General features: G+C 39.2%; 1 protein-coding gene across 2 annotated transcripts in view; it reads left to right on the top strand.

The window, feature by feature from the left end:
• COLEC12 (collectin subfamily member 12) overlaps positions 1–27,561 on the top strand; it is a 94,056-nt gene that overhangs the window by 4,481 nt on the left and 62,014 nt on the right. The window contains exons 1-2 of one of the 2 annotated variants that reach the window (XM_044424150.1): positions 2,145–2,198; positions 4,737–4,787. In XM_044424150.1, coding sequence (XP_044280085.1) covers positions 2,165–2,198; positions 4,737–4,787 — 85 coding nt within the window. In that variant the 5' untranslated portion in view covers positions 2,145–2,164. Of the gene's footprint in view, positions 1–2,144; positions 2,199–4,736; positions 4,788–27,561 lie in introns of those variants that run through there. The other variant, XM_044424152.1, reaches the window with a different exon arrangement.

The raw sequence follows: 27,561 nt of genomic DNA, 5'->3' as shown, positions 1-27,561 counted from the left end.
TCTCACATTTTGAATACTTTTTACTAAAAGTATTTTGGATTATTATTTATGTTTAATGTCCATTGCAGCTTCCTTTTAGGTTTGCCAAGAATGATATTAATAAAAGTTAACAGTAAAGTTATAACAGTCCCATTGAAATCATACTGAGGTCCAAAGAACTCATGGATCTGACTGGCTGCCAGAAAAGGAAAAGGCTGAAACCTATGTGGGTAAGAAAAATTCGGCCTCAGCCTCCAATTTTCTCACTTGAGATCACTGAGTCATACGTACATGGCCACATGTACTATTTAAGAATAGAACACCAAAACAGAAATGATGACATTTTTCTCTATAGATTTTTATGGTATTGCTTGCAAATGTGTTTTAAGTGGAAGCAAATTAGCTAACCTTCCTCAAGACATCCTGTGTAAAATACCTCTGCAATGAAATACTAAACAATAATTTTAATTAGGGAGTTACCCTGTTTTTCACACCAAATCTTTCAGCAGCTTCTTACACCATCAACCATGGCACCTTTCTGGACTGACTCAGCAGGCTGGGAGTCAGGGAAACTGTACTGCATTGGTTCTGCTCCTACCATCAGGGTCATTTCCACAGGGTAGAAAGAGAGTGTTTTTCAGATTCCAATTGTGTCATGAGGTGCTGCATATTGTTCCCAAGGTTTTGTTGTTAGTGTGTAAAGCACTTAATAACTTAGGACCTGGTTACCTGGAAACTACCTTCTCCTCTATAGACACTTTCGATCCTTGAAGTCATCTGGGAAGATACTTCTGGTACTGTGACATACTGCTGAGGGCTTCTCCTCAATCATTTGAAACAGGGTATTTAGCATAGCAGGGCCCATTGCATGCAATAATCGTCCCCAAAAGGTTAGTCCTGTCCCAACAGCTTTATTCATGGGTGAATGTTGAAGACTCATTTTCCCTGTATAGTATAGAAATTTCATACAGATATGGCATATGCTGAGTTTTTGTTTTTTTACGTTTTATGATCTCTGTATACCACTTTGATATCTTTACATGTACATACTGTATAAATTGTTATAAAGATATAGGTTATGCCTCTTCTTAGAAGCAATTTGCTAAGTAATTTACCCTTAGGTAATTGTGATTACTCTTTGCTTACTCATTATAAAATTTGAAGAAGGACCAAAATTGCAGTTAGATACTTTGGAAGAGTGAAGATACCTGGATTAAAGAACTTGAGAGCTCTACAGTGAGTGAAACTTTGGAATCTTAAATCTTGCCCTCGGTGTCCTTGTTTTTTAACATTATGGTACCATGTCTCTAGCTTGCCTGGAAGCCATTTCCTCTGCTATGAAAGCCCTTGTCATCTCAAGGCATGCTTGTAACTGTTCCGTGATAAGAGGAAAGTATGAAGTACACACTTTCTTATCCTCATCTTCCTCATCGTCCTTGTCTTCCTCCTCTGAATTCTGCATGTGACCAGTTCCCCAGATACTTGCAGGTACACTATGGTAGCATTATGAACAGTCATCATATGATAAGTAGTTAATCTCATCAACCAACTGAACACAGCCTTTCTTATGAATTTCAAGGATATTAACATAGGGAGCAAAAGGTGCATGGTGGGCACACATGGCAGGCATTCTAAAGGGAACTTTAAACTGGTTGTCCAAATGGATGCATATTTTTGTTTGGTTTATTACACGTGCACATCCTTTATCTTCACAGTGACCTTACCAGGTAAGATAGCTGAAAAAGAGAGCAAGAGGGCCATGGTTACCCAGTGAGCCCCATGACTGAATGGGGATTTGATTCCAAGTCTTCTGAATCCATCATACTAAACCATTTCACTATACTAGATTTTTGCTGTGTGTTTTTTGAGTATCAACAATTCCTTGGAATTGCTTTTGTGACTTTACCCATCTAAGGATCAATAATTGAAGGGTACAGTCCTAAATTATATCACAAAGATTCTGTTGCTTCCCTCATGAAGGAAGTTGTGCCTAGGTAGGAAGCTGAGGAACAGGCCTTGGCTAGCTGTACTAATTTGACATGAACTGATGAAACAAACTGTCAGAAAATGTAGTGATAGATTCTAATACAGAGACCTATATACTTCTTTATCTCTAAAGGATAGATTTGCGAAGAGCAGACCTGTCAGATGTTTTCCAGATTAGGTGGATGTTTTGCCGGGGAGTATGAAGAGTAAAAAAAATCTTCCTTCAGTCCTGGGTATTCCTCCTTTTTTGACACTTATGAGTATTTACCTTGTAGTAGTAGTAGATGGAGAATGTCGTTGGGAGCCTCAGTGCAAGGTCTTTCCCACACCACCAAGCTCTAGTCTCTAAAATATTGCAATGGAAATATCTAAGGCACCAGGGACACTAGGAACTATAGTCTTATGGATTAGGTGCAATGGGGAAATTATATTTCCCAGGCTACCTAGATGACATTGCCTGATCCTTAGATTGTTATTTTTAGTGGATTTGGTATTGAGACTATCATAAAACATTTTTACTCACTATAAATTTCGATAGAATCTTTGAGTGGAATCTTCTTTGTAAATTAATTCTGAGCTTAGAAAAGAATTTTGGGAACAGTTTAAGGGTTATGAGTTATCTAGATCAAATTTGAGATATAACAGTGAAGTATATTGGAATGTGAAAGTAAAAGCACATGCTGACATACAGTTATTTCTGTGTTCTCCTGGTTGCCTCAAAAGCACCATAACTATCCATCACAATCAAAATATTCCATTTGCAGTCTTATGCTTACTTACCTGGGAGTATGCCCCATTAATCTTAGTGGGTCTTACTTCTGATTAGACATTCATAGGATTGTGCTCTTAGTACAATTCATTATAAAGGTTTAGACCAAGCAGTCAAAATATACATAATACGTAAGTTTATGGATACAAACTAATGCAGCATTCCAGGGCAGTGTAAATAAATTTCTGGCAATGCTTTTGGGTGAACCATGAGTAAATAATTAGATTACATAAATCAGCTAGCGGGGGTGCAGGTGTGAATTCTCAAAAGCAAATTATTGAACTTTTGTAATAGTTTAACTAGTTGCCATGCAGTCATGTTGTGTGTGTTTAGATTATTATAATGTGTTTTGTGTGGAGATGTCTTTGAAAATGTCTGGAAACTACAGCTGGTCCAAAATAGGCCAATGAGATTGTTAACAGGGATTGTGAATAATATGATAATATTGTGCCAGTGCTTTGCATTCTGAACTGTGCAAGTTGGTTTGAACTTAAATGGCCTGAGACTAGGTTACCAGGACAATTAACTCCTTCTGTATATAATTGGCTTGAGTTTAGGTTCTCTCTTGGAGAACCTGCCACATGAGGTGAATGGCTACTTTTAGTGGTGGCACCCATTATGGAATGACATCCCTAGACAAGCTCACTTAGCATTTTTGTTATGGTCTTCTTAGTGCCAGATGGGAACCATCCCCCCCATGTGTTTCAGTCTTCTAATTCTTTTTTTAATGTTAGGATATAAATCCTATGTGTGTTTGGACAGAAAAAGTCCTACAATTCCCAGTATGCCTGGGCCCAATGTTGGCTATCTAAGTGCAGTTCTTTGAGAGGGAGGAAAGGAGGCTGAAGTGCTGCCAGAAGGCATTATATCTTAGCAGCACTGATCCCATCTCTGCCACCCAAAGGTCCCCTAAACTCCTGCCTCCTGCTTGCCTCGCAGCCTAGGAGAAGCAGCCAGCATGGTTGTTTTGGCACTCTCTCTAAGTGGGGGGCGGCACACTGAGTACCAAGTTCAGGCTCTGAGACTGGAGCTGTTTTCCTACATGGGAGCTGGGACTCTGAAAAGTCCTGTTGTCTCTAGATGCTATCTAGGGGCCATAGGACTGAGCTGCCAAGCTTGTTTAAGGTTCCTTACACTGTTGGTGGCTTTTACTTTGGTATTTAATATAGTTTTATTATATTTTAACTTTTAACAGCTTTTTAATATTACACTAATGTATTTAGGGTTTTAGATCTTGTTTTGTGAACCACCTGGACAGCGTCAGCTATTGGATAGTATAAAATGTAATAAATAAATCTATCCCTTTATCAGGCTTTATCTTATTACCTTCTCCTTCAGTTTCTCTCTTTACTGTCACCATGTGCATTTGCAGTGTTATCCTGCAAGCTGAGCCATATCTGATTTTACTCTTAGCACCTGGCATGACACTCATATAATACTAATGGTGGTGGTGCAGTCAATACAATGGAAACCTGGCAAGCCCTCTTTTTATCTAAGGGAGAACCAGAGCACATTAAGCAGAAGGCAGATACGTCTAAGCATCTTGCTGGGAGGTCTTCAGCTTCGCCAGCAGAGAACCCTCTTCTCCTCTTCCAAGTCAGGACAAGGGTTAAATTTCTGTATTTGTTTGCCTTACAGCAGTTACAACAATTATATATTTAAAGCAAAGTAGAATTTGATTTCTTGGATATTGTTTGTAAGTAAAAATTTGTCTGTTTTGTTAAACTATGTACTAGACCACCCAATAATTTCCACAGACAGGCAGCTGAGCATGTCCAGATGGTTTTGTTCTTGTGATTCAGACAAACAAGGGTTACAAATCAGCTAAGGACAGTTATTACAAAAGGAGGGAGAAAATGTCCTTGATATTTTTTAGGCTTGACTGAGCCACAGATTGCATTCAAATGCAGCAGACTCCTAAGCAGAGTATTCAGTTAATGTCTCTGAGAAACATGAACATATCATGTATTAATGGAATGTCTACATATTTATTTCTATACAGACGACTTTTCAGAAGAGGAGGAGGTTCAGTCCTTTGGTTACAAGAGGTTTGGTAAGTTATACTGAGTCTTCATGTATTCAATATTGTTTATTGTGAGAAGAAAACATATTCAGAAAACAGTGCAAAACTGTGTATGTATATGACCAAAATGTGATACAGAGATGAAAAAGAAAATATTTGAGGAGCAAAAGGGTTTCTCTATGACTGACACAGATGTCATCAGTTCAGTGGTGATTTTAAGAGACTTGTTACAGGAATCTGTTCTAATCATTGTCTTCTTTACATAAATACTTTAGCTGCCAATCCTTTCCATTCAGGAGGAGTAATTCACTAATGGAAATTGCTATGTTATATTTACAGTTAACTCACTTCTTGACAGCAGGAAAAGAACCCATGAAACATAAAGTGTAAAGTGTTACTTCCTGTTATTGAAGTAACCATTACTGTTTGAGTGTAACAACAGCCATCCCACCTCTTTGCATCTCCTTGTGGACTAGCACCCATCATTATGGGGAGTATTCATTTATTTAAAGTATTTTATTTGGGTGAAAAAGGTTCCAGGGTTTTGCTTTGCTTTGTTTTTTTAACACAAGAATTAGCTTGCATTTATCATTCCCTACTCACACATTCTTTAGATAATATGTGAGTAGGGAGGTCCGCCTGGCACCATCGTTATTTCTTTTTCGGCGCCAGGCCAAGACCTTTTTATTTAAACAGTATTTTAATAATCTTTAATATTTATAGTTTTAATTATGCAGCCAGTGTGTTTCCAAGTTTTAATTGTAATTGTAATTTTATTTGTTTTATTTATTTGTATTGAGAGCCGTCCCAAGGCTGTGTAGCAATGGGGACGGCATAGAAAAACTTTAAGTAAGTAAATAAATAAATAATGACATCTTGATCTTCCAATTTTGCTTATGTGCTTTAAGTACCACTTTGAATGAGGTTTCTGTTTTGTTAGCATAGCGAAAATGTGGCATTTAATTATGAAAGTAAAAGCATGAGATCTTTTTCTGTATTAGCACTGTTCTGCTGTATCACAGTGCCACCTAGAGGTTATATAGAGGAAAAATCAGAAAAGAAACGTTCCCTGTGTAGTGTTTAGATCTGCCCAACGAGCTTTGGCTATTGGGTGGTATTGAGAACTAACAAATGTGAAAAACTCCCAAAGCATCTTGCATAGATCAGTAAAAGCAAGGCAGGCCCTGCCTACAGGTTCACATTCGAAAAGAAATGATATCAAAAAAAAGGTGTCTGGGAGGTGAGGAAATAACAAATCAAGGGATCAGTTTGTAAAGTTACATAGTAGTTCTTATAATGACAGATGAAATGGAAACTGCTGATGGAGAGAAAGAGCCTAATAGAGCTGGTCTTTCAACAGAGCTGATGGAATGGCCCCACTTCCTGTTTCCTTCTGTTGTGGAATACCTTCCTTCCCCAACCTGAACATTTGTGAGCGATTGGTACTCTTATGCATTACCCTAAAGGCATTCCAGAGAGGATGCTTTTCTCATTGCTTCAAGTCTGCACTCTTGACATATGGTGATAATTTTTATAGCAGATAATATGGAACACAAAGTCTCACTTTTGGCTGAACTGGTCTTGCTGTGGAATTGCTGGATTGCAGCACTGTGGGAACTTCCAGAGCAAAGTGTGGTTTTAGTACTCTTAGGGTTCACACAAAAATCAGCCCACTGCAAGACTATTTTTTAAAAAATACAAAACAAGAGTGGGGCCATTTGCGTTTTCAGCATGGTTACTGCATTCAGGTCTAGTATAAAAAGTTTCAAAAGCACAGATGCAATGTGAATTGTGTCAGAGAATGATTGCCTTTTGCAGTGTGACCAATGTTTGCTAATTAGCTGATGAGCATAAAAAGCATCACATCAATTCTGTGATGTGTATTATTTAGAACAAACTTGCCACATTAACTCTCTGGTCTGACAAATGTAAAAACATTTAACATTACCCTGGAACAAAGATCTGTAACACCGTGAGGCACGGGGTTAATACAGTATGATAATATGTTAAGTAATCCTTGCATTAAGGGATCATTATCACTAACTGATATTTGTATTTGACTTTTGTGGATTCTTTCATGTTTGTTGTACATAGCTATTTGTCACCCAGTCATACACTTCAAAATAAGCATGATGGGGTATTCTATGCACTAGTTTAATGTGCATAGGATTACAGCAATCCAGTACAATTTTGTGTATTTTGATTCATAAGTAATGCTTAATAGCACTTACTCCTTTTGCAGCTTTACAACTCAATCCTATAGTCTTCTACTCAAAGAAAATTTTACTCAGTTGAAAGGGGGAACTACTTGCAGGTGAGCAATATAGTCAGATTTAGACTACTACAGGATCTACTAATCTGTCTGCCAGATTAACAACATCAGCTTCTCATGATTCTGTGGTTTCCGAAGTTTCCCAGATGCCTTCCCTTGATGCTTAGCCGACTGTGCATAAAGGAATAAGAGCCCAGGCACATCTGGACCCATGAGAAAAGTATAACTCTATTATTTTTATTATTAGATTGCATTTCTATCCTACCCATTTTCCTCTACAAGGGAACCCAAGGTGGCTTATGTAGTACTCCACTCCGGTTTTATCCCCACAACAAACCTGTGAGGTAGGTTAGGCTGAAAATGAGTGACTGACCCAAAGTCACCCAGTGAACTTTATGGCTGAGTGAGGATGAAGACCTCACTCTCTCAAGTCCAATAGCCTGACCACCACACAAGGCCAGTCTGAATCCAGACAACATGGCTTATTAGAGGGGGAAATCAAAGGACATTCTTGGCAAAAGATATCGCAAGTACTTAGAACAGGGAATTGTTAGGAACATAGGAAGTTGTCTTATAGTGAATTGGTTCATCTAGCCCCTACATGGGGGATGCATTATGTGTTTGGCCCTGATGGCAACACACACACCTCCCCCGCCACCTGTTAAAATCTGGCAAATGCTGGATTGCTATTTCTCTGTTGCCAATAGTGACAGGTAAAGCATGATCTCACAGACAGGGTTACCGGGGCTTGGAAGGTAAGAGCAGGATATCCCTTGTCAACCCTTTTCTCTGGTCAGTGATTGGAAGCAAAAGCAGGCTTTCCCTTGACAGTGCTGGCTTGGGAAATCCTACTCTTACTGGAGGTAAAAGGGTCTTCCTTGTCAGTGCTAGCATTCTTAATGACACATCAGTCCTCTGGAGTTCAGCTGATCAGCTGGGCTGTGGGGGAACATTGATGGAGTCCCCACAGCTTGGTGAGCCACACCAAGAGTGGCCAAAGGCCACAAGTGGCTTGCATGCCATGGGTTCTGCATCTTCCATCCTGACTGGAAACAGGTCTGGAAACAGACAGTATTCTTTCTTAGCCTACCTGGAGATACCAGGGAATGAACCTGGGGCCATCTCCATGCCAAGTACATCTTGCACCATTAACCAATGGTCTCTCTGTATATTGGTTTTGCCATCATCAGTGGAGCTTACAGCATGATGAGGTTAGTGGCACTGGGGTGAGCAGGGAGAGGAAAAAGAAAAGGCCCTGTTTTGCTTTTTGTACTTCAGCAGTTTCTGTTGGCATTTCACAGATTTTCTAGACACTTCTGCTAACTCTGGAATACTATGTTTCTTGGAGTTTGAACACAATCTTCTGTTTGGAAGAAAGCCCTCCCAAAACAGTCTAAACAGTGAATTCTCCCTCCCTCTATGAGCAGGAAAACCCACATCCTCTGTCTGTGGGATCCATATCTTACTGAGCTCATCTGAAACACCAGATTATGCTACCATTCTTCAAAACAGGCAAAACCATAGTCTTTCTATGTTAAGCCAAAAGAGTGTCAAATTACTAGTGTAGACTCTGGCACTCTGAAAGTGCTTGGTGGAAAATGTGCTTGGAGTGTGTGTGTGTGTGTGTTAATAATGAAGAGGAAAAACACAAAAGTAAAGAGCCAGTGTGATGTGGTTGTTAGAGTGTTAGACTGGGTTCCTGAGAGATCCATATTCTAGTACCAACTCAGCCATAAAGATAACCGGGTGACTTTGGGCCAGTTGCAAATTCTCAGCCTAACTACCTCAAAGTGCTGTTGGGAGGATAAACAGAGTGGAGGAAAACTAAATAAGCCTTGAATTATCACAAGAGTAGAAAAGGTGGGCTATGAATACAATGCAATAATAATTTAATATTGAAGAGATATTCTGTGCTTCTGTGTAGAAATTAGCTTAGAAAAATAGGTGATTGATTAGGCATGATGATGCCATGAGTGACTAATAGAAAAGAATAGGATGGGAATTTTTTTCATAGATTCCAAATACAAAATCCTAAAGCTATGTTGTATGTTTAAGACAAATTATTTTATGAATCAATAGGGCAGCCTTGTCCTATCTTGTGTCTCTCAGATGTTCTAGATTAAAATACCATTAGCCCCACCTATCATGACAAGTGGATAAGGAATGATGGGAACTGTTGTCCAACACATCTGGAGGCCCTCCAGTTGGAGAAGGCTAATACAGAAGCTTGATGTATCAGTAGAGACTAACCATGATTACAAAAAAAACATCCTCCATTTTCCAGTGCCACATAACCTATAGTTAGAAGATACAGAATATCAATAATGAGAAAAATTATTTTTCTGTCATGGCCTATTGAAAGTTCTCTGTGACATCTGGTTGGACTCTTTCAGCAAACAGAAGAATGCTGAACTTGTTGGATCACTGATCTGACCCAATACTTAGCTGTTGATACTAAGAATATTTTATTCCAGGGATACTACTCCATGCAAGGAAATTGCCAAGACTGAACCATTACCTGACCCAGAATTTCATTAACCCACTCTACTGTGTTGACAGGGTACATGACAAAGCATGCTTTCTTATCACTCTTAGCCATCAGTCATGGACTAGCTCCTTTGAAGTCTTCTGTTGCAGATAATGAACTAGAGATTGGTGTCTATTGTTTATCTCTAGGGCACTGCCACTAGCAGTTTTGAAACCAGGAATTTCCCATTGAAACCCACTCTATGAAGCAATTGTGGAAATCAGTTTGTCTGAGAAGCACTTCTAAGAATTCCTTATATTTCCTTATTGTATAGGAACATAGTTTTTGACAACATATAACCTTGTGTGCTAAATATAGCCTCAGACAAGGTAAATTGGAAAAAGAATGCTTGAAGAAAAAAAAGTGGTATACAGTCCTAGTCCCTGACCAACATGTAAGTGCAACAAGTACAGCTATGACTAAAGTATCATACTGTGCATAGCAGTACAGTTGCATTCCAGGCCGCAGCGCCTTTTTGTGCATGGACAGTTGTATTTCCCACTTTTCCTCCATAGCAGGAAGCCATTGACAGTTATTGGAAGTTGTTCTTGAATGCAAAACATTTGGTGTGTAGGTAGTATATGACTTAGCGCTTTTGAGAAAATACATTGTTTTGAGAAAATACATTAGGCACTTGTCATTGCTGAGTTAGTAACAGTTGCATGACAAAAAGCAGCTCTCACAACCAGTGCAAGACAAAAAGCAGATATAACAAGTGTTGGAAGGGAGAGGGCAAGAGCTCACTGGTGTCATGCAATGAGGGGGAGAAGCACTGCCTGGAATGGTTTCTGGTCTGTGGATAAGGGAGTCAAAGAAAAAAATGACTGTCAGCAGCAAGAATAGTACCATAGATACCAGTAATATTCCTCCATTCTGTTCAGTTGTGCTTGACAGTCTCTGCAGAAGCCATAGATCTGAAAGAGATGTGCAATGTCCTGATAAAAGAGGAAGTGTACTGGGATGCCAGCATAAATCTAGTGACAAGAAGCAGAATTGCTGAGATAAAATGTGCTTGGTAAAGTAGGATGTTGATGCATGAGAATTTCAAAATTAGTTATACATTTTATTGGTTATGGTTAGAAATATTTGAATGGTAGAAGTTTTGTGGTTTACATTTTTATGTTGTAAATTGTTTGGGGATGCCTTTTTCGATGTAGTGAAGTGGTCTGTAAATAAATAGATCATTGCTAGGACTCCCTAAGGTAAATCAAGATTAAGAGTCCTCGTTTCTTTCAGTTGCCGAACTCTTCACAGCCAAGGTTGAATTTCCAGAGTAACAGCCTGCTGTAGAATGAATCTTGTCTTCAGCATTGCAATCAGAATGTTATCATCACTGAAGTCAGCTGACCTGGCAAGCTGTTGAAACTGTAGATATGAAGATAGTCCATAATTTAATGAAGACAGTCCATAGTCTAATCAGCATAATGGCTGCACAGCCTTATTCCCATGGCATGTAACTCGCACATGACAGATGTTCCAGAGAACCATCACACCTGGACCTCTGCTAGAACACGTCCAGATACTTGTTATCATTATGGATTGATGAAGGGCAGTGTAGGATCTTCCACTGGTAAATTGTCAAGAGAATTCTGGTTGTTCTTTCTTTGTCAAAAATTTAACGGAGTGCTCCCCAACATTTTTCAAGGCTTTGTCTCCTCTATTCCCTTTACAGGAGAGGATGGGGATCAGATTCAAGTACATCATCCATTTGGCCATGGGGAAGGACAAACCAGCTATTTATATAGTCTGCTTCAGCCTTCCCCTACCTGGTTTCCGCCTGATTCTTTGACAACAAGCTCCAGCCAGCATGACCAATATTCAGACATGATGGAACTGGAGTCCAAAAATTCTGGAGGAACTCTAGTTGAGAAGGGTTGCTGATTATTACTCAGTGCTTCTTGACTCTCAAGTGGGTCACAAGATGGGCTGAGAAGGGTTGTAGGTAGAGAGAACCACATTTGTGTACCAGTTTGGTTTTATGCAGAAGTAAGCTATAAATACATTTTAATATAATGTAAAACCAAGTTCACGTTTCCAGTGACATTTAATGATACACTTGCGTGCATTTTCCATCAGTTTCTTTATACTAGGTTTAATTAAAAAAACACTTGGCTGAAGGACAATGTTTTCAGATAGCTCGTTCTGTTACTTTTTATTGTAACCATCAATGAGAATCTCAGTTTGCAAAAGTGTGACATCACAAATGGAATTAAAGTGTCCAGAGCTTCTTTTATAAATTTGTTTCCAAGTGCTGTAAACTTAGATTTTAAATTGCTATAGTATTTTCTGAACATTGCCCTCTTCCTTCCTTCCTTCTGTGAAATATGTGATGAATTGAACTCTTGTGGTTCTGTATATCAATTTTCCTTTTATATTTGATAATAGCTATTAAAAGCCTATTAAGCCATGAACCTGTCCTGCTGAAGAATACAAAAAAGTAAGGTGTTCAAAAGCTGTAGCTTTATCACAATCGTTGAAGTAAATAATTTGCAGCACATCATGTTGATAAGGGCATCCTATTGCATTATCTTTTTATATGCTCTAAAATGTGAGGTAAATTTTGGTTAGTATGCAGTTTCTTTAGCACTCCCAAGAGGATACACTGCATACATAAACACTGCTGCATCAGATTAACAGCCTGTTTAATGCCATGTTCCTCCCTCAAGATTGCTGGCCAGGTGCCCATGGGAAGCCTAGAAGGCAGACGGAGGCACAACCGCATGCTCCTGTTCGTGTCCCCCAGTAACCAGAGATGATCTATGCACCCAAGATAACTAGCAGCCATTTGATAGCCACATCCTTCATGAAGCGTAAAAGCAATCACAAATTGAGTTAAAGCACAATTTTTAAAAAGTGACCACATTGATTCTGCAGAAAAAGGAGCTGAGGGGTACCCAATCTGGAAAATGCTTGGAATTAATGCTCTAGGTACCTGAATAGTTATGGGGCAGGTATGCACAGGTATAGACTTAACAACATGTAAAAAGGGAGTCATTTACCCAAATCAATTGACAAATACTGTTGTTGTGCTTGTATCCCATAGCATTGTCACTAAGATTTTGCTGATCTTGAACCACAGTCCTCAGCAGACCAGCTTTTTCCAACCTGGTATCCAGATGTGCCGGACTACAATTCCTTGCATACCCCAGTCAGCTGACTGGGGTATGCTGAGAGTTATAGTCCAACACATCTGGAGGGCACCAGGCTGCAGAAGCCTGCTGTAGACAGTGTAGAGTTTAAAAGGCTGGACATTCTTTGTGCTTTGCTGCCTCTGGCTGAGAATGATGAACTCCATATTGCTTTGCTGACCATATGCAGTGGAACTGAAACCAATTCTTTGTCCAAAGTGCTGAGAACTAAACATTAGCCAAGGAACAGCTGGAATAGCCATGCTGTATATTCCAGTCTGTTCTGAAAGTATTGTTTGCCCTTTCACAATGAGCTATCGAGGCAAGGAAATAAACTTTATCTTCCTCATTTTAAGCAAATGTGGTGGCTTTCTGGGATTAAGGTAAGCACATAATAAGATCTTAAGGTAAGATCTATGAAATGGGAGACGAGTAAAGAAAATATGGAAATGGGTTGAGCAATAATTTCTGATTTCTCCCCCCCGCCTGCCACACCCTATGTGTATGTGTGTGTGCATGCATGCACATGTTTGTGTGTGAATGCTGCAGCCAGTACTAGGGGGAAGGAGAAAGGTGAAAGTATGTAGGAAATATTCAAGAATATTTGGACTTCTAGAAAAATATGGGTTCTTTGGAATTGCCTGTGTAAGGATGTACTACTGTATGACTTTAACATGATAAAGCAAATGATGATGATAATGGGCACTGGGGTTACCAGTGGATAATACCCTTTAATCATCCCAGGAGTAGATATTAATTGTGCCTCTGTCTGGAGAGTAATAGCCTTGCTGCTGTTATCCATGTCTGAATGGCCTCAGTTTTGGATTACTACACTGTACTGAAGATGATCTGGAAACTTTGATTAGTTCGAAACAGGGAAGCATGAGGGCTAACTGGGGCTAGCCATTGTGATCACTGTCATTTGCCTTTTGCACTAGCTTCCAATGTGTGTATTTCTCTTCAATTCAAATTCTCTTACAGTCCTTTCTGTAGCATCTGAGACCTTTTCTTTTCCTCAGTCTTGACCTTTACTGCTTACTACACAAGCCATGCAATGCCAGTGTAAATGGCTTGGGACCAGCTTGCCTGAAGGATTACCTCCTCCCATTTATATCTATTATATAATGTTCTAGATGTCAAAGACCATATTTTGAGTCCCTTCTCTGGGAGCTCCTGCCAAGTGATTTGAAGTGGGTGCTACTCAACAGGGGGCCCTTTCTGTACTATCACTCAAGGTTTAGGATGCCCTCCTCAGAATGGCTGTCCTGACATATTCTCTTACAGTCCTTTCTGTGGCATCTGAGACTTTTTCTTTTCCTCAGCCTTGATCTTTACTGCTTACTACACATGCCATGCAATGCTAGTGTTTTCCTCTTCTTTTATGCTATTTCTATTGAGTTGGGAAAAGTACAGAGAAGGGAGCAAAAATGATCAAGGGGCTGGAGCACCTCCCCTATGAGGAGTGTCTGCAACTGGGACTGTTTAGCTTAGAAAAAAGCCAAGTAAGGGGAGAGATGAGAGAGGTGTTTAAAATAATGCATGGTATGGAAAAAGTAGAGAAGGACAGATATTTCTCATTCTGCCTTAACACCAGCACCCAAAGCATCCTATGAAGCTGATCAGTGGAAAGTTTAGAACAAATAAAAGGAAGTACTTCTTCACACAACATATAGTTAAACTATGGGGTCTACTGCCATGGGAAGTGGTGATGGCTACCAATTTGGATGGCTGTAAAAGGGAGTTGAACAGAATCATGGAGGAGACTATTGGTGACTACTAGCCTTGCAGAATATGTGCTACCTCCTTTACCAGAGGTGGCATGCCTACGTGTACCAGTTGTTGAAAAGCCTGGGCAGGCAGAGGCCTCGCACCCGTCCTGTGGGCAGCTTGTTTGCCCCTGTGTATGGAGAAATGGAGTAGTTGGACCTTTGGTCTGATCCAGCATAGCTTTTCTTATGTTCCTATGTTCTTTTTTTAAGATTCTGTGTTTATGTTTTATTATCTTTATAATGTTAATTTTTATTCTAGAGTCCCCAAATAATGTGAGCTATTGGACACTACATAAATATTGTAAAAATAAATAAACATTTTAACATCTGTAAACTAACGTCTTTGTAATATATGTGTAGAGTTGCTCTTAGGGAGAAGAGGGTGTTGAGAGGGAAATTTGTAGCCACCTGCCTGACTTTGCATTTAGTTGTGTACTAAAAGACTCACTAAAATATTCCTATGGTGTGTTTTCAAATCAGAGCCTAAAGACTCAACAGTATTTCTAGAGAAGCAAGCAGAGGTGGTGGTGCTGATGATGTGAGGAAAGTGCAAAGTACAATATATCTTCTTAGACCAAAGGATCTAAGTCTAGGATTAGGATTGTCTATTTTTGTCAAGCCAGAAAATTCATGACCTGTCTAGGCCTTTTTGGACACTTGGTAAACTTCCCACATGCTCATTATAAATATGTAGAAGACTCAAAGTAAGCCACAAGACTTTCAAAGCATTATGCAACACTCATTGGAACATGTGGCAATCTGCCTACATAAGCTCAGTAGAAAACGTTATGTAACAAGTTTTTGCCCATATGTTTAACCTCATATTTGTATATTTTCCATGGGTATCCATTACTTCTCACGCCTAGAAGCATAACTCTTTTTAAAGAACTTTTGGAATGTCTTAAATTTTAATTTCATCATACACCATGAAGACAGGATTATGGAGTAGTCCAATAGGATTTGATTGTGGCATATTATTTTTGTGTGATTTTGTAAACTCATGAGCTCTGAGTGAAGTATTTGTTCACAATTTCCAATTTGAAGTCATCTGTTGCATGTCTGCATTTAGACGATCAGACGCACTGATGCAGATTTCAGCATAACACCAGGCATGACGGCTCAAAAGTAAGTCCTGTTGATTTCAGTTATGCTTACACCAAAATACATTAATATATAAGGTTGTAGCCTCGTTTCCTAAAATCCAGTCTGTCTCAATATAACATACTCATTAACTAAATTTAATTTCATTCAGCATCTCTCCCAGCAAAGCCCTGTGGCTAAGGAAGAGAAACATGCATAATAGATAATACTTTTGCCAAAGTTGGAATGGAACTACTGAGACTATCTTGTTTGGTAGTTTTATGTTTTTGAATGCAGGGGGAAAATCTTATAGGCAAGATTCAGCTATATGCACACATACACCCAAGCTAAACAGGTTTTGTGTATTCTATCTAATTAGCATAAAGTGTTTCCCCTTAGGTTTTTGGGATTTTTTAACCTGGGGAACTGACATTAACAAAGGTGGTATAGAAATGGAGAATAATTGGCCACATGCTGAGGTGTTTTCTCTAGGGTCAAATTAATATTTTTTCCTGGAACTTTTCTTGTTTTTCAACTGACCATGACTACTTGGGGAATGAAATGACAGCAGAACTGTTTTGTCCATAGTCTTTCCTGCATTCCTTATGTGTCCAAAGTGTGAGATGTACATCATTATGCCTTTCTATTTTAGTCTGTGAGCATCCTGATTTCTGAAAATTACCATTGTAATTTTGTTTTGCAAAATTGGCATCACATTGTTTATATTTTAGCATAATAGTCTCTTCACCAGGCTGTTTTTAAAGGGTATGGGCAAAGAAAATTGCCTTGAACATATCTCATCAAAATAAACAGCAACTGAACAATGGCACTCCTGTGTCCCTGTGTGCTTCACATACATTTCACTTCAGCTTCTGTAAGAGATGATTCCAATGCATGGTCTTTAGAGGATTGTGGAACAGAGCTTCATAATATGTCTGTCACTGCTTCATTACACAGTCGCCTTAACTGACAATACAGGCACTTGAATGCTACAAAAGTACTTTGTTTTAGGGTTTTTTCCTCCCATAAATGAAGGGAATGCAATTTCAGATTTTATTCCAGATGCAATTGCAGTGACAAAAAGGACTAATAAACATGTTTTCAAAATGTCTGTGGTGGGTGAAATGGGCAGAGTATATTTCTCTAACCTTCTAACTAGCATCTGGCTCACACTTAAAGCCCATGCAGTAATGTAGGCGAAAGCCAAAGAGGTCATCCTTTACCAGTGGAAATTGCTCCAATAAAAACATTATCGTTTTTCTTTAGTACTCTTTTCCCCATAGCAACAGCATTATATTGCATTAAGTCAAATTGAATTTTATTCCAAAGCATACAAGTAAATTTGAGTACTGCTTTCTGCATGTCAAATAGCTTGCCAGTAGAATTTTCATCTGGGTTTCTATGTCAGGTTTTGAAAAACACTATTTCAGAAAACATCTTTCATATATTTGAAAAGGCTTGTGGAATACATGAAGAAACATTTATGACCAGTGGGATGAACTCCATATTTGAACGGGTGGGTTTTAGGAAGACCCCATCAGTTCAGTCAATCTTGAATTTAAGTGCACTGTTTTTAGAACACAACAAAACTCATGTCTCAACTGAGGAAGCTTCCCACCACAATGTCATACAGATCAAGCTAACTGTCTGTCTTGTTGTAAAGAGAATTTTAGAGTACATGGAATTTTAGAGCAGTAATATCACAGTCCCTTGTTTGATACTGCAGTAGCATGCCGCTGGAAGCAGAAGATGTGTAATGAGAAAGGGCAGGAATATTTCCTCTGGGACACCCCTGAGCTGTCCATAGTATAGCAATCTTGTTGCTGCAGTTATTCATCTTGTCCATTTGGGACAATAGAAGCAAATGGGTGAATTCTCAGGGCTTTTCATCACATATGGCTTATCTAAGCGAATTGTCTTTGTGCTACATATTATGATTTGTGCACAGTGTCAGCAAAACTACGTATCAGTCATGTTCATGTACATGTGCCCTTCTTGTGCCACCATCACTAATATAAGCATGCTGAAATGTTGGCAATAGAACAACTATCAGGAGACAAAGTACCCAGAGGAGGGCTTTCTCTGCGGTGGTGCCCCATCTGTGGAATGCGTTCCCCAGAGAGGTCTGCCTGGCGCCGTCGTTATTTGTTTTTTGGTGCCAGGCTAAGATCTTTTTATTTAAACAATATTTTAACAACGTTTAATATTATCCATAGGTTTTAATTTCCAGCCAGAATGAATCAGGGTTTTTAATTTGTGTAATTTATATTTTTTGTATTTGTATTGGGCACTATGTTGTCTATTTATGTTTATTTATGTAAGCCGTCCTGAGGCGTTAAGCGATGGGACAGCATACAAAAACTCCAAATAAATAAATAAACAAATAAATAAACAAACAAACTTTGTCATATTTCAGAAAATCTTACTAAACTGGCTGTAGGTCCTAACTGAAGAATGTGGTCTAAAACAACGCTGTAGCAAGGCTACCCCAAACCATAATGCTGGTTGGTCCTGTCACAATGCAGCTAAATCAGCATGCAGATATACTGGACCAAATGCCGGCAAGTCACATTTTGATCACATACCTAACACATTAAAACAGTAACAAAACCACTTCTACCTTTGGCAAATTACAGTCATCACAACTGAAATTTATGAACATATCTTTAGTTCAGTAGAATTCTGTACTGTTTGGGTTTTTCTTCTGAATTGGATACATCACTCATGAATGTAGAGATAGTCTATTTCTTTCCTTACATTGGGTAACATTTTGACATACAAACAGAGCCTACTCTTCAGTCATTGTGCTACTGTGGAAATCCCATATGGAATGCAAATTGCACATACATTTTTTGATGAAATCAGCTAAATGTTTATATAACTTGGTTAAAATTATTTATAACTAAATACTCCCAGGACTGCAGTCTTAATCTCCTTCATAAAAGGCTACCTGTATTCAGCCTGCTAGGATACATTTAACTCAATCGCCAGCATCCAGTTTTTGTTGGCATCACGTTTAATAAAACTGAATGAAGACAGTTTTATTTTCCTGTCCTGTGTTTGATCTGTACAGTGCTGAGGACAGCAAAAATGGAGAACAAAGTGCAACAGAGCAGAGACAAGCTGCAGTGGCAGGAAGACTTGTGGTTGGTCGAGCCATCTCTGGCCTTCCTTGGTTTTGAAAACCTTATTGAGAAATTATGAAAAACCATTTGTTGCTGCTGCTGTTACTGAGCAAAATTTTACTGAACTTTTCCCCATGGCAATATATATGGTGTTGTTTTGGATATGCTTTCTCAGCAATGCATATTTGTAATACTCTTTCATAGAAAGTAATGCTGAAAACTTCCGCAGCTCCAAGTGCCATATATTAAAGTGCTCTCTCTCACTCTCGTGCTCTTTCTCTCTGACTTGGATTGTTTCAGTTTATATACTCGTCTTAAGTTCATCAGATTGAGGTATGTGATGCAGACATATTTCAAGACAAGGTTAAAAACATCTGCAGTTTAGAAACAGGGTCCCTAGGGAGGGTGTTAAATCCAGAGAGTGCTGATCTGTTTCCTGTCTTTGTTATGATTTCTCCACTGTAACTGAATATCCCTCTGAGCTACAGCAAATGAGAGTTATCCTAGTATGGCTGTGTCAGCAGGCCAAGAATTACTGGCCTCACCTCCCCCTTTCACATATTCTTAGCTAGCATCCAGAATCCCAAAGCAGTTTTTATTCATTTATGTTTCAAACTGTTCTCTCAGAGAATGCACTGAAAGAAATGGACACCTGCCTCATGCTCTCATCCTGTGTCACAATAACAAATTCGTTCCTTAGTCTAGAAATGCCTATATCCACATGTTTGCCACCTCCAAGGAGACACAAAAGTGTGATCTTAACATATCATAATTCAAATCATATTGCATACTGCATGGAGTGCTGAACTAGATGGATATCTGGTCTGATCAGGCATGACTATTCTTTCGTTCTTGCTCTTAAGCCTTTTTTATTGTGTGCTCGCCATTTCTCACTTGTGCTAGCTACCATTGCTTGAGATGATGTCAGCACACTCCAGGATCTCTCTTGCTTTCCAGCAAGGTTTCCTCTGTGTGTGTGTCTGTGTGTGTGTGTTTTGGTGGGGCAGGATGTGTTGTTTTGTTCTGGTATTTCTGTATAGGAAAAATGTAACAATTTTTTGAATCATGAACCAAAGCTGTTAACTACCAGTGCTGTTGCATCATTCCACCTTGATCCATTACACCACAGTGCCACCTAGGAAAACTTCAAGTAGTGGCACAGAATAAGCTTGCAAAGTGACCACTGTTACAAGCAAACTATTAATATGTATAAGGGAAAGAACACTGAGCAGATATTACTCTGTATAGAGGAAACCTTATGCTGAGTAACTTTGAAAGAGGACAGAGAATAATACTGATATTCCACCAGTCTTCACCCACCAGTGTAAAGGTTGCAAAGGGGAACATGCCAAAACACAGAAAAGGAAAAACAGTTGTGTAGAGATCCAAGGTTAATCCTGAAAAGAATCCAGATGCAGAAATAGCAGTTTAAAAAGCCTTGTCCATACTAGGGCAAACTGTCCCCATTCATTTATAAAGTAATACATCTATTGAATGAAGGAAGTACTGTTACTAAAGCATGACTGGTGTTTAGCAAGATCATTGAAAGTTCAAAATCTGTGGCCTGAAAGAAACTGGCCATAAGGTATGCAGTAAGAGGTTGGGGAAACCCATACAGAGCATAGTAATAAACAAACTGAAATCATAGAAAGAGGTCTCTAGGAATGTTCTGTAGGGCTTAGTGTTTGGCCCAGCATTCTTCTGCACGGATGCAGTCAGTGTTTCTCCTATGAAAATTATGGGTGGTGTCATCATGGCCTCCACTGCCCATAAAAATAATGCATGAGAATGATTGTGATGCTGTGCTCCTTCCTATGCCACCCTCAGACCCTCAGCATCCAAATTATGTTGATTGGGCTATCCAAATTTATATACTGATTTGTGTGTATTGAGCTCCTTCACATGAGGGGGCCCAGCATGAAGATTCAACCTGAGCACACTGTTTGGGCTGTATAGGCCATTCTGATTTGTTCTAACTGCACAATGGGCACCTGGTTGCTAAGAATGGGCACTGCTCATTCTTTTTTGTAGGATATTTTTGTAGGCATGTTTCTGTAAATCCCAATATTGTTTCACAGTTCAGAATTAACACTACTTCATTCAACAGGTAAAATACCATTTAAACCAGCAGTGGGTGGAAGATAGATATCCAGATGCTTGGTATTTCAACTCCCAGAAACCTTGCCAGCATGGCAAGAATGCTAGAAGATGAAGTCCAAAATATCTATTTTCTGCCCACCCTTGATTTAATCTGCTGCATTCTGTGCTGATTATTCCATTGAGGAAAGATGCCAACAACAGGGATTCAGAGGCACACCTAGATGACAAAGGATCCAAATGGAAAGCTGTATAATGATAGATAAAAAGAAACTTGGTTTGTTCTTCACAGAGGGAGAAGATCGCTCAAACAGTGGCTGCACTTGCTGCAGGAGAGGGGCACTGCTTGCACAGTGCGTGGGGCTTGATTCCTAGTGAGCATCCTGTGAATCTGGCTGTGCTTGCTGGGAACTTGGACTCTGGGCAAAATGGACTGGACTCTGGGCAGCCAAGCCCAGGGAATCTGATGGATTCCCACTCCCAAACAGGTTCCTCACACATCCCTACTTGTGCACTACTTACTCATACAGCTGGTCCATCTGTTTCTGTTTTCTTGGCTAATCCTCAAAAAACTAGGCAATGAAAAGGAACAACAAAAATACAGCAACAAAAAGGAGCTGAAAGTACACTTATTTAAAAGTTAAGAGTTTAAATGTATCTGAACTATATTTCAGATACATTTACATCTGTAAAAGCTGAACTATATTTAATTGAATTATCTTAATCACAATTATGTAAATCATAATTTAATTCCTACTATTTCAATGGATCATCATAGCTTAGTGTTTACTGATAAGCTAAGCCACTTAAATTATTTTTCCTTTCCTTCCCCTCAGCCAGTATCTAGCATATAACAGCATTTTCACACTGAAAACTCTTCTGAGGGAAAAATGTAATATGCAAATATTGTCAAAGAGGAATGTGCAAGGAATTTGTTTTGGATGTGGGAATCTGTTGGATTGCCTGGGCTTGGCTGTCCAGAATTGAGTCTGCTTTGTTGCAAACATTAGTGTGAGTTTCCTGCAAAGTTTCTAGCTATGGGGGAAGAGAAGCAGAGGAAAAATAGGAAGCTTAATACCTTAACTATTTCAGGTATTGAGAGACAAAGTTATTTTGTTGTTCAAAGATACTATTCAGTGGCTGCTAGACAGCATCTAGATGGCTGTAAGAAAATCCAAAGTGCCAGCTCCAATCTTAGAAGCATACTCCAAGGTCAGAAATACTAAATTTGGAGTGTCTTCCCTCCTGCTCACAAATGGTATGGCTCTAAAATCAGAACACTAACCTTGGCACAGAATTAGATGGGAATTTCAGTGGAAGGGGAGGGCAAGTGTGAAGCTCTGACAAAATAGGATACATTTCTGTGATGCCTCAGCTTGTTGCAACAAAACACTTAGAGGGACAAAATTGACAAAGGTGACCTTCACTTGCAGGCTTCCTCCATCCTTGACAGGAGGTCCATTTTCTTCAAGTTCAGAGGGTTGCAGGCAGCCACTTTGGATTGCACTGTCTGGCAGGAAGTTTCAATTGTGGTGAAGATAGTAATCTAAGTAACTGAGATTCTGCAGCCTTGCACGCAAATCCACCTCCTGGTATTCTGGTTCTTATAGATTTTGACTATTACTTTTAGAGCAAAACTGGGAGCAAATGCATAAGTTGCCATTTCTTCTTGCAGCTAGCAGTGCCCAGATTGTTTACTTTTCTAAACCCAAGTGATAATTTACTTGAAGACTGCCTTTGCAGTGTTCCTTTTCTAACTTCTTTGCGGGGTGCCTGAAAATTACACCTTCCCTACTGGGTTAATTTTGCTTGTTTGCTTTTTCTTGTTAGAGAGATGGAAATATGGCAGTGCTTTGATGCTTTCTGATATGATCTATGTGTTCTTAGGCTGCTTAAGCTGCCACAGCTGACCACCACTGAGAGTCAGCACTTCTAGTCAGCATATTTCTTCATCTTGGAAATATGCTGCTCAGAAAGTCTGGAACTCTCATTGCTCTTCTCTTTGAGTTAGGCAGAGAAGCCAACAGATTTCCAGTAAACTTGTACAGACATTTAAGTCAGAGGAAGCGCTTAAACCATGTCCTTTGCAAAATGGGAATGTTGCAGAAATGTGAGTACATTAACAAGAACAGTGACCTGTGATTTAGGGGCTCTCTCTTCAGTGCAGGCAAAATGTATATACAGTGATATCCCACACACCTCCATTTTTGCTTGAGACTTGTAAATAACATGTAAGTTTTTGTATATTGTGCTAAGCAGCATATTTAGTAAATAATAAATGAAGGGACATAGGGACATAGGAAGCTGCCTTTTACTAGTCAGACCATTGGCCCATCAAACCCTGTATTGTCAGCACTGGCAGGCAGCAGCCCTCTGGGATTTCAAGTTGAGTCCTTTCTTCATTTTAGCTAGAGATCCCAGGAATGAACCCAGGACCTTCTGCATGCAAAGCAGGTGCTCTACCACTAAATGATGCCCCTTTCCCTCACCCTGTGATCCACGGTGCTCCAGATGAAGCTTTCACCATGCAATCACCCTTCCTTGTTCACGGAAATCTATGGGAGGACTACATGTTGTCATTCTCCAATAACCCTCCAATTTGTAACCTCTCTTGATATTTCCTCATTTTTATTTTCTGCCCCAAAAATCATGAAGGAAAAGAAGGAATGGTTGCACAATGCCTACCAGGAGCTTTTCATCTGGAAGTATCCCTAGGTATACTTTATGTAGAAAGGTGCACGTAAGTGTTTTCTGCCTACATGATGAGCACATGAGAGCTGTACTTACCAATAACTCTGCTACCTGTTTGATGGGATGGAAAGAGAAGGGCAGGGATGGTTGTATTTTATCCTCTCACCATAAAGGTGATCAATATACTTGCACAATGTCTTGTATGTAGTTTATAATGTCTTTCAGCTTCCATACACTAGCATGTTGTAAGCTTTCAGCTCATGAATCAATAAACTTCAAAATGTTGTGTAATGGAGGTTTTCCCAAAGCATTTTTCAGACACCTTGAGGGTTGGAGCTGCCCATGCGTAAAATCTGTAACTCTGCTTTGCCCAGTTTTTGTGTGCACCATTGCTAATTGATCTTACAGTCAATATAGGCATAACAATACTGTTTGTTAGTCTTTGGTGTTATGATCGGTGATGGCAGTTAGGTCTTCTCTACATGAGGGGTTTCAATTATTGCTTTACTGAGGCTTCTTCTATTTTTACTGTGGGATGAAAAATACATCCTTTACACAGGTTCTGCCCCATTCCTGGGGTTTGGGTTTCTTTACTTTTCTATATATTCTATTAACCAACCACAAGGTGGTAATGTGACGTAGCTGCATTGTAATGGATTTGTGACTTCTCATGAGGCTTTTGTTCCAGCATCTTGTTATTTAAAATTTACTACCAGCTTTTCCTTACTCTAAAAACACCCACTGAAAAGGCTGAAAAACATGGGAGAGGTTCCTGAGGACAACAGTGTGATGAAAAGGCCCATGACTGAGGGAATATATGCCTCTTATAGAGAAGTTCTTTGTCTAGCGTTCATGTATCTCAACTATTTAGGACTTTATTGGGCAAAACTAGTGATACAAAGCTAGTGTAGTCACTGGAACAGAATGTGGCATGCTTTAGTTAATCTTCCTATCAGTGGTGCAGCATACATTAAGTTTCACATTAAAAGCATTTTTTAATGTCCCTGTGTCAAAAATATTTACTTTTCTGGATGCAATACACGCACACACCATTTATTTATTTGTTGTTTTAATTGCCTGTGGATTTGTTTTATTCCTACAAACTGATTAATAATATAATCCTCCAATCATCCGTTCCATTATAAAAGAATGACATACCACATGTTGCTTTTGTATGGTCTCCCAATAAAGATCACATCATAAAATTCTGGTTTAGAATATTCCACTCATGAACATTTTACAGAAATGGGTTGGAACTGAAACTGTATTACAGAATAGTTTATTTGCTCCTGTCTTCCCCATATTAATCAGAATAAATGGCAATTTAAGTGAATTGGATCACATCTTACACAACATCTTCAAGGTTGCTTTTATTTTCTAAAGAAATAAAATGTACTGGGGTTACACCATTTCCAGCATATCTGCAGTACATAAGACAACCTTCTATCAGTTTGCTAGAACAATTTCCTGGTTATTTCTATAAGAAATATTTCTGGCTGACATTCTTTAAGCAAAGAGATTGCTCTGTGGGAGGATAAGTTCACATGCCTTTCTAACTCCTAGTTCAATGAGTCAAGACAATAAGAACTCTGAGTTTGCTATCTCTGTATTTGGACCATTACATTGTGCAGATCTGGCCAGGCAGATCTTTGATTAACATTTGTATTAACAGGGACCAGGAAGAGTTCCATAAAGTATCAGTGGAACCTTTAACAAGATGCTTAATATGTATTTCCTTTTCTAGTGTGTGCATACTTTTAGTTGTGATTGCTATGGTATGTATGAATGCTGGGAAAATGATGGACAGCTGTACTGTACATGTGGTAATGATAACTAAGTGATGGATTGCCACCTCACCTGCACATGCCATAGAAATTACCCCCCCCACACACACACACACACACTCCTCGGGGGCTACATGTAACATTCCAAGCCCATGAACAGCTTCAGTCAGTTGCCAATTTTAAGAAAATTACTGGGGAAGGGAGTTCTTCTACCTCCCTCACATATGTGATTTGTTCCTTGATATTATAATGGATTAGAAACAAAATGAAGGATCCACATGGAAGACAGGCATTGCCACACCAGCTTGAAAGCTGGAATGTAAAGATTTGCTGGTTGAGTTTATGATTTTTGCAAGTAATATCAGATGTGCATGTCAGTAAGATTTTGAGTCAAAGTTTGTTCCAATGTTTCTGCATCTCTGCCAAGAAACATGTTTTTCTGAACATATACTCTAGCAGGAAATCATCATAGGAATTATCTTTCATAACTGACCCTTATGTATATTTGAAGATCTATGTCCTAAAGGAAAAGTGCAGCAAAAATGGACATGAGAGTTAGAGCTCCGCATTTTGTCATCTCTTTATCAAAGGCAAGGATATGCAATTTGTTGTTGATTGATGCATTTTACCAATACCCATTGCCCCTTTTCATATACAGCAATTATTTGGCAAAGCAAAATGCCTTCACACTGTCAATTTCCTATTTTATGTCTTTAAAATTGATCTGAAAATTCACACTGTGGGAAATAAAAGGGGGGGGGGAATACTGTCCCACTCCTTCACCCTTTATATATGTAGCATGCTTCCTTTCTTGAAGCAATGGAGCTTTGCATCTTAAAGTATACATTTTTTGCAGATAATGTGTCATTTTATCTCTGCCAATCATGTACTGCATCCCAGCATAACACCGTGCAGTAACTTTTTCTAAAATGTTCACAAAAGTGTAAGACATACAACCTTTTTTTGATATCTTGAAAGATTTGACTTAAATTTCAGTTCCGTTTCTGTACTTCCTGGTGTTGATAGTTTGATATTTCAATTCCCATAAAGACTTTAGGTTCTGTAAGGTAAGCACAGCTAAACTTTATTTAGTTTTAGTTTGGGGTTGCATGGGTAGAAAGTGAAGTCAACCACCACTCCTAGCAGACATTGTAGGATCACCATGACTGGGATTCTGGAGGAAGAAGAGGACAAAGAGAGGCAGAGAAAGACCTGATAAAGTGGAGATGCATGTTTTGAGAACCCAGAGTGAGACACTTTGAAAAGCCCACAGCTTCCCCAGATAATTGGTTCCATTGTCCTACTGCTCTAACAGTCAGGAATTTTTTCCTGATACCTATGTCCTGCACTTTGGAATGATCAAGAATAGATTCTGTCCTTCCTCTTTGTGATAGCCTTTCAAATCCTCATAGAGTGCTATTGTACCTCCCTTCAGTCTTCTCTTCTCAAGGCTAAATATGCCCAGTTCTTTCACTCTCTCTTCCTGGGGCTTTTATTAGTCTTTAGATCATCCTTGCCACCCTCCACTTTCCAGATGAAGCCTAACCAGTGCTGAGTAAAGGGGAACTAGTACTTCATGGGATTTGGAAGTGGTAATTCTATTAATGCAGCCTAAAGTAGCATTTGACCTTTTTGCAGCCACATCACATTTTTGACTCATAGTCAGCTTGTGATCTACAACAATTCCAAGATCCTTCTCACTTGCAGTATTATTGAGTCCCATATTCTCCATCTTGTAATGATGCATTTGGTTTCTTTTTCCTAGGTGAAGAACTTGGCATTTTTCCCTATTGAATTTCATACTGTTGTTTTCAGCCCAGTGCTGATATTGTTAGCTGCTTAGAGTGTCCCATTGGGCTATTGAATGGCATATAAATTTGAAAATAAATCAATCATATCAAGATCACCTTGAATCTTCTTTCTTCCAGCGTATTAGCTATCCCACACAGTTTTGTGTCATCTGCAAATCTGATGATCATTTCCTGCACTTCCTTATCCAAATCATTAATAAAAATGTTAAAGAGCACTAGGCCTGGACCAAACCCCATTTGTTACCTCTCACCAGTTTGAGAACATGCTGCTGATGAGCAGTCTTTGAGTCCAGTTCTGCAGCCAACTGGGACTTCACCTGATAGTTGTTCCATCTAGCTCACTTTTAGCTACTTTTCTAATCAGCATATCATGGGGCATTTTTGACAAAAGCTTTGATGAATTTGAGATAGAACAGCTTTCCCACAGTTCATCAGGGAGGTTACCTGATCAAACACTGAAAGCAGATTAGTCTGGCAGGATTTGTTCTTGAGAAACCCATGTTGGATTCTAGTAACCATT

The sequence above is a fragment of the Varanus komodoensis genome, unplaced genomic scaffold (assembly GCF_004798865.1).
Source record: "Varanus komodoensis strain SLA01 unplaced genomic scaffold, ASM479886v1 scaffold14_1, whole genome shotgun sequence".
Classification (NCBI taxonomy): Eukaryota; Metazoa; Chordata; class Lepidosauria; order Squamata; family Varanidae; genus Varanus; species Varanus komodoensis.
The sequence above is the reverse complement of the archived record's forward strand: the minus strand, read 5'-3'. Positions and strand labels throughout refer to the sequence as shown.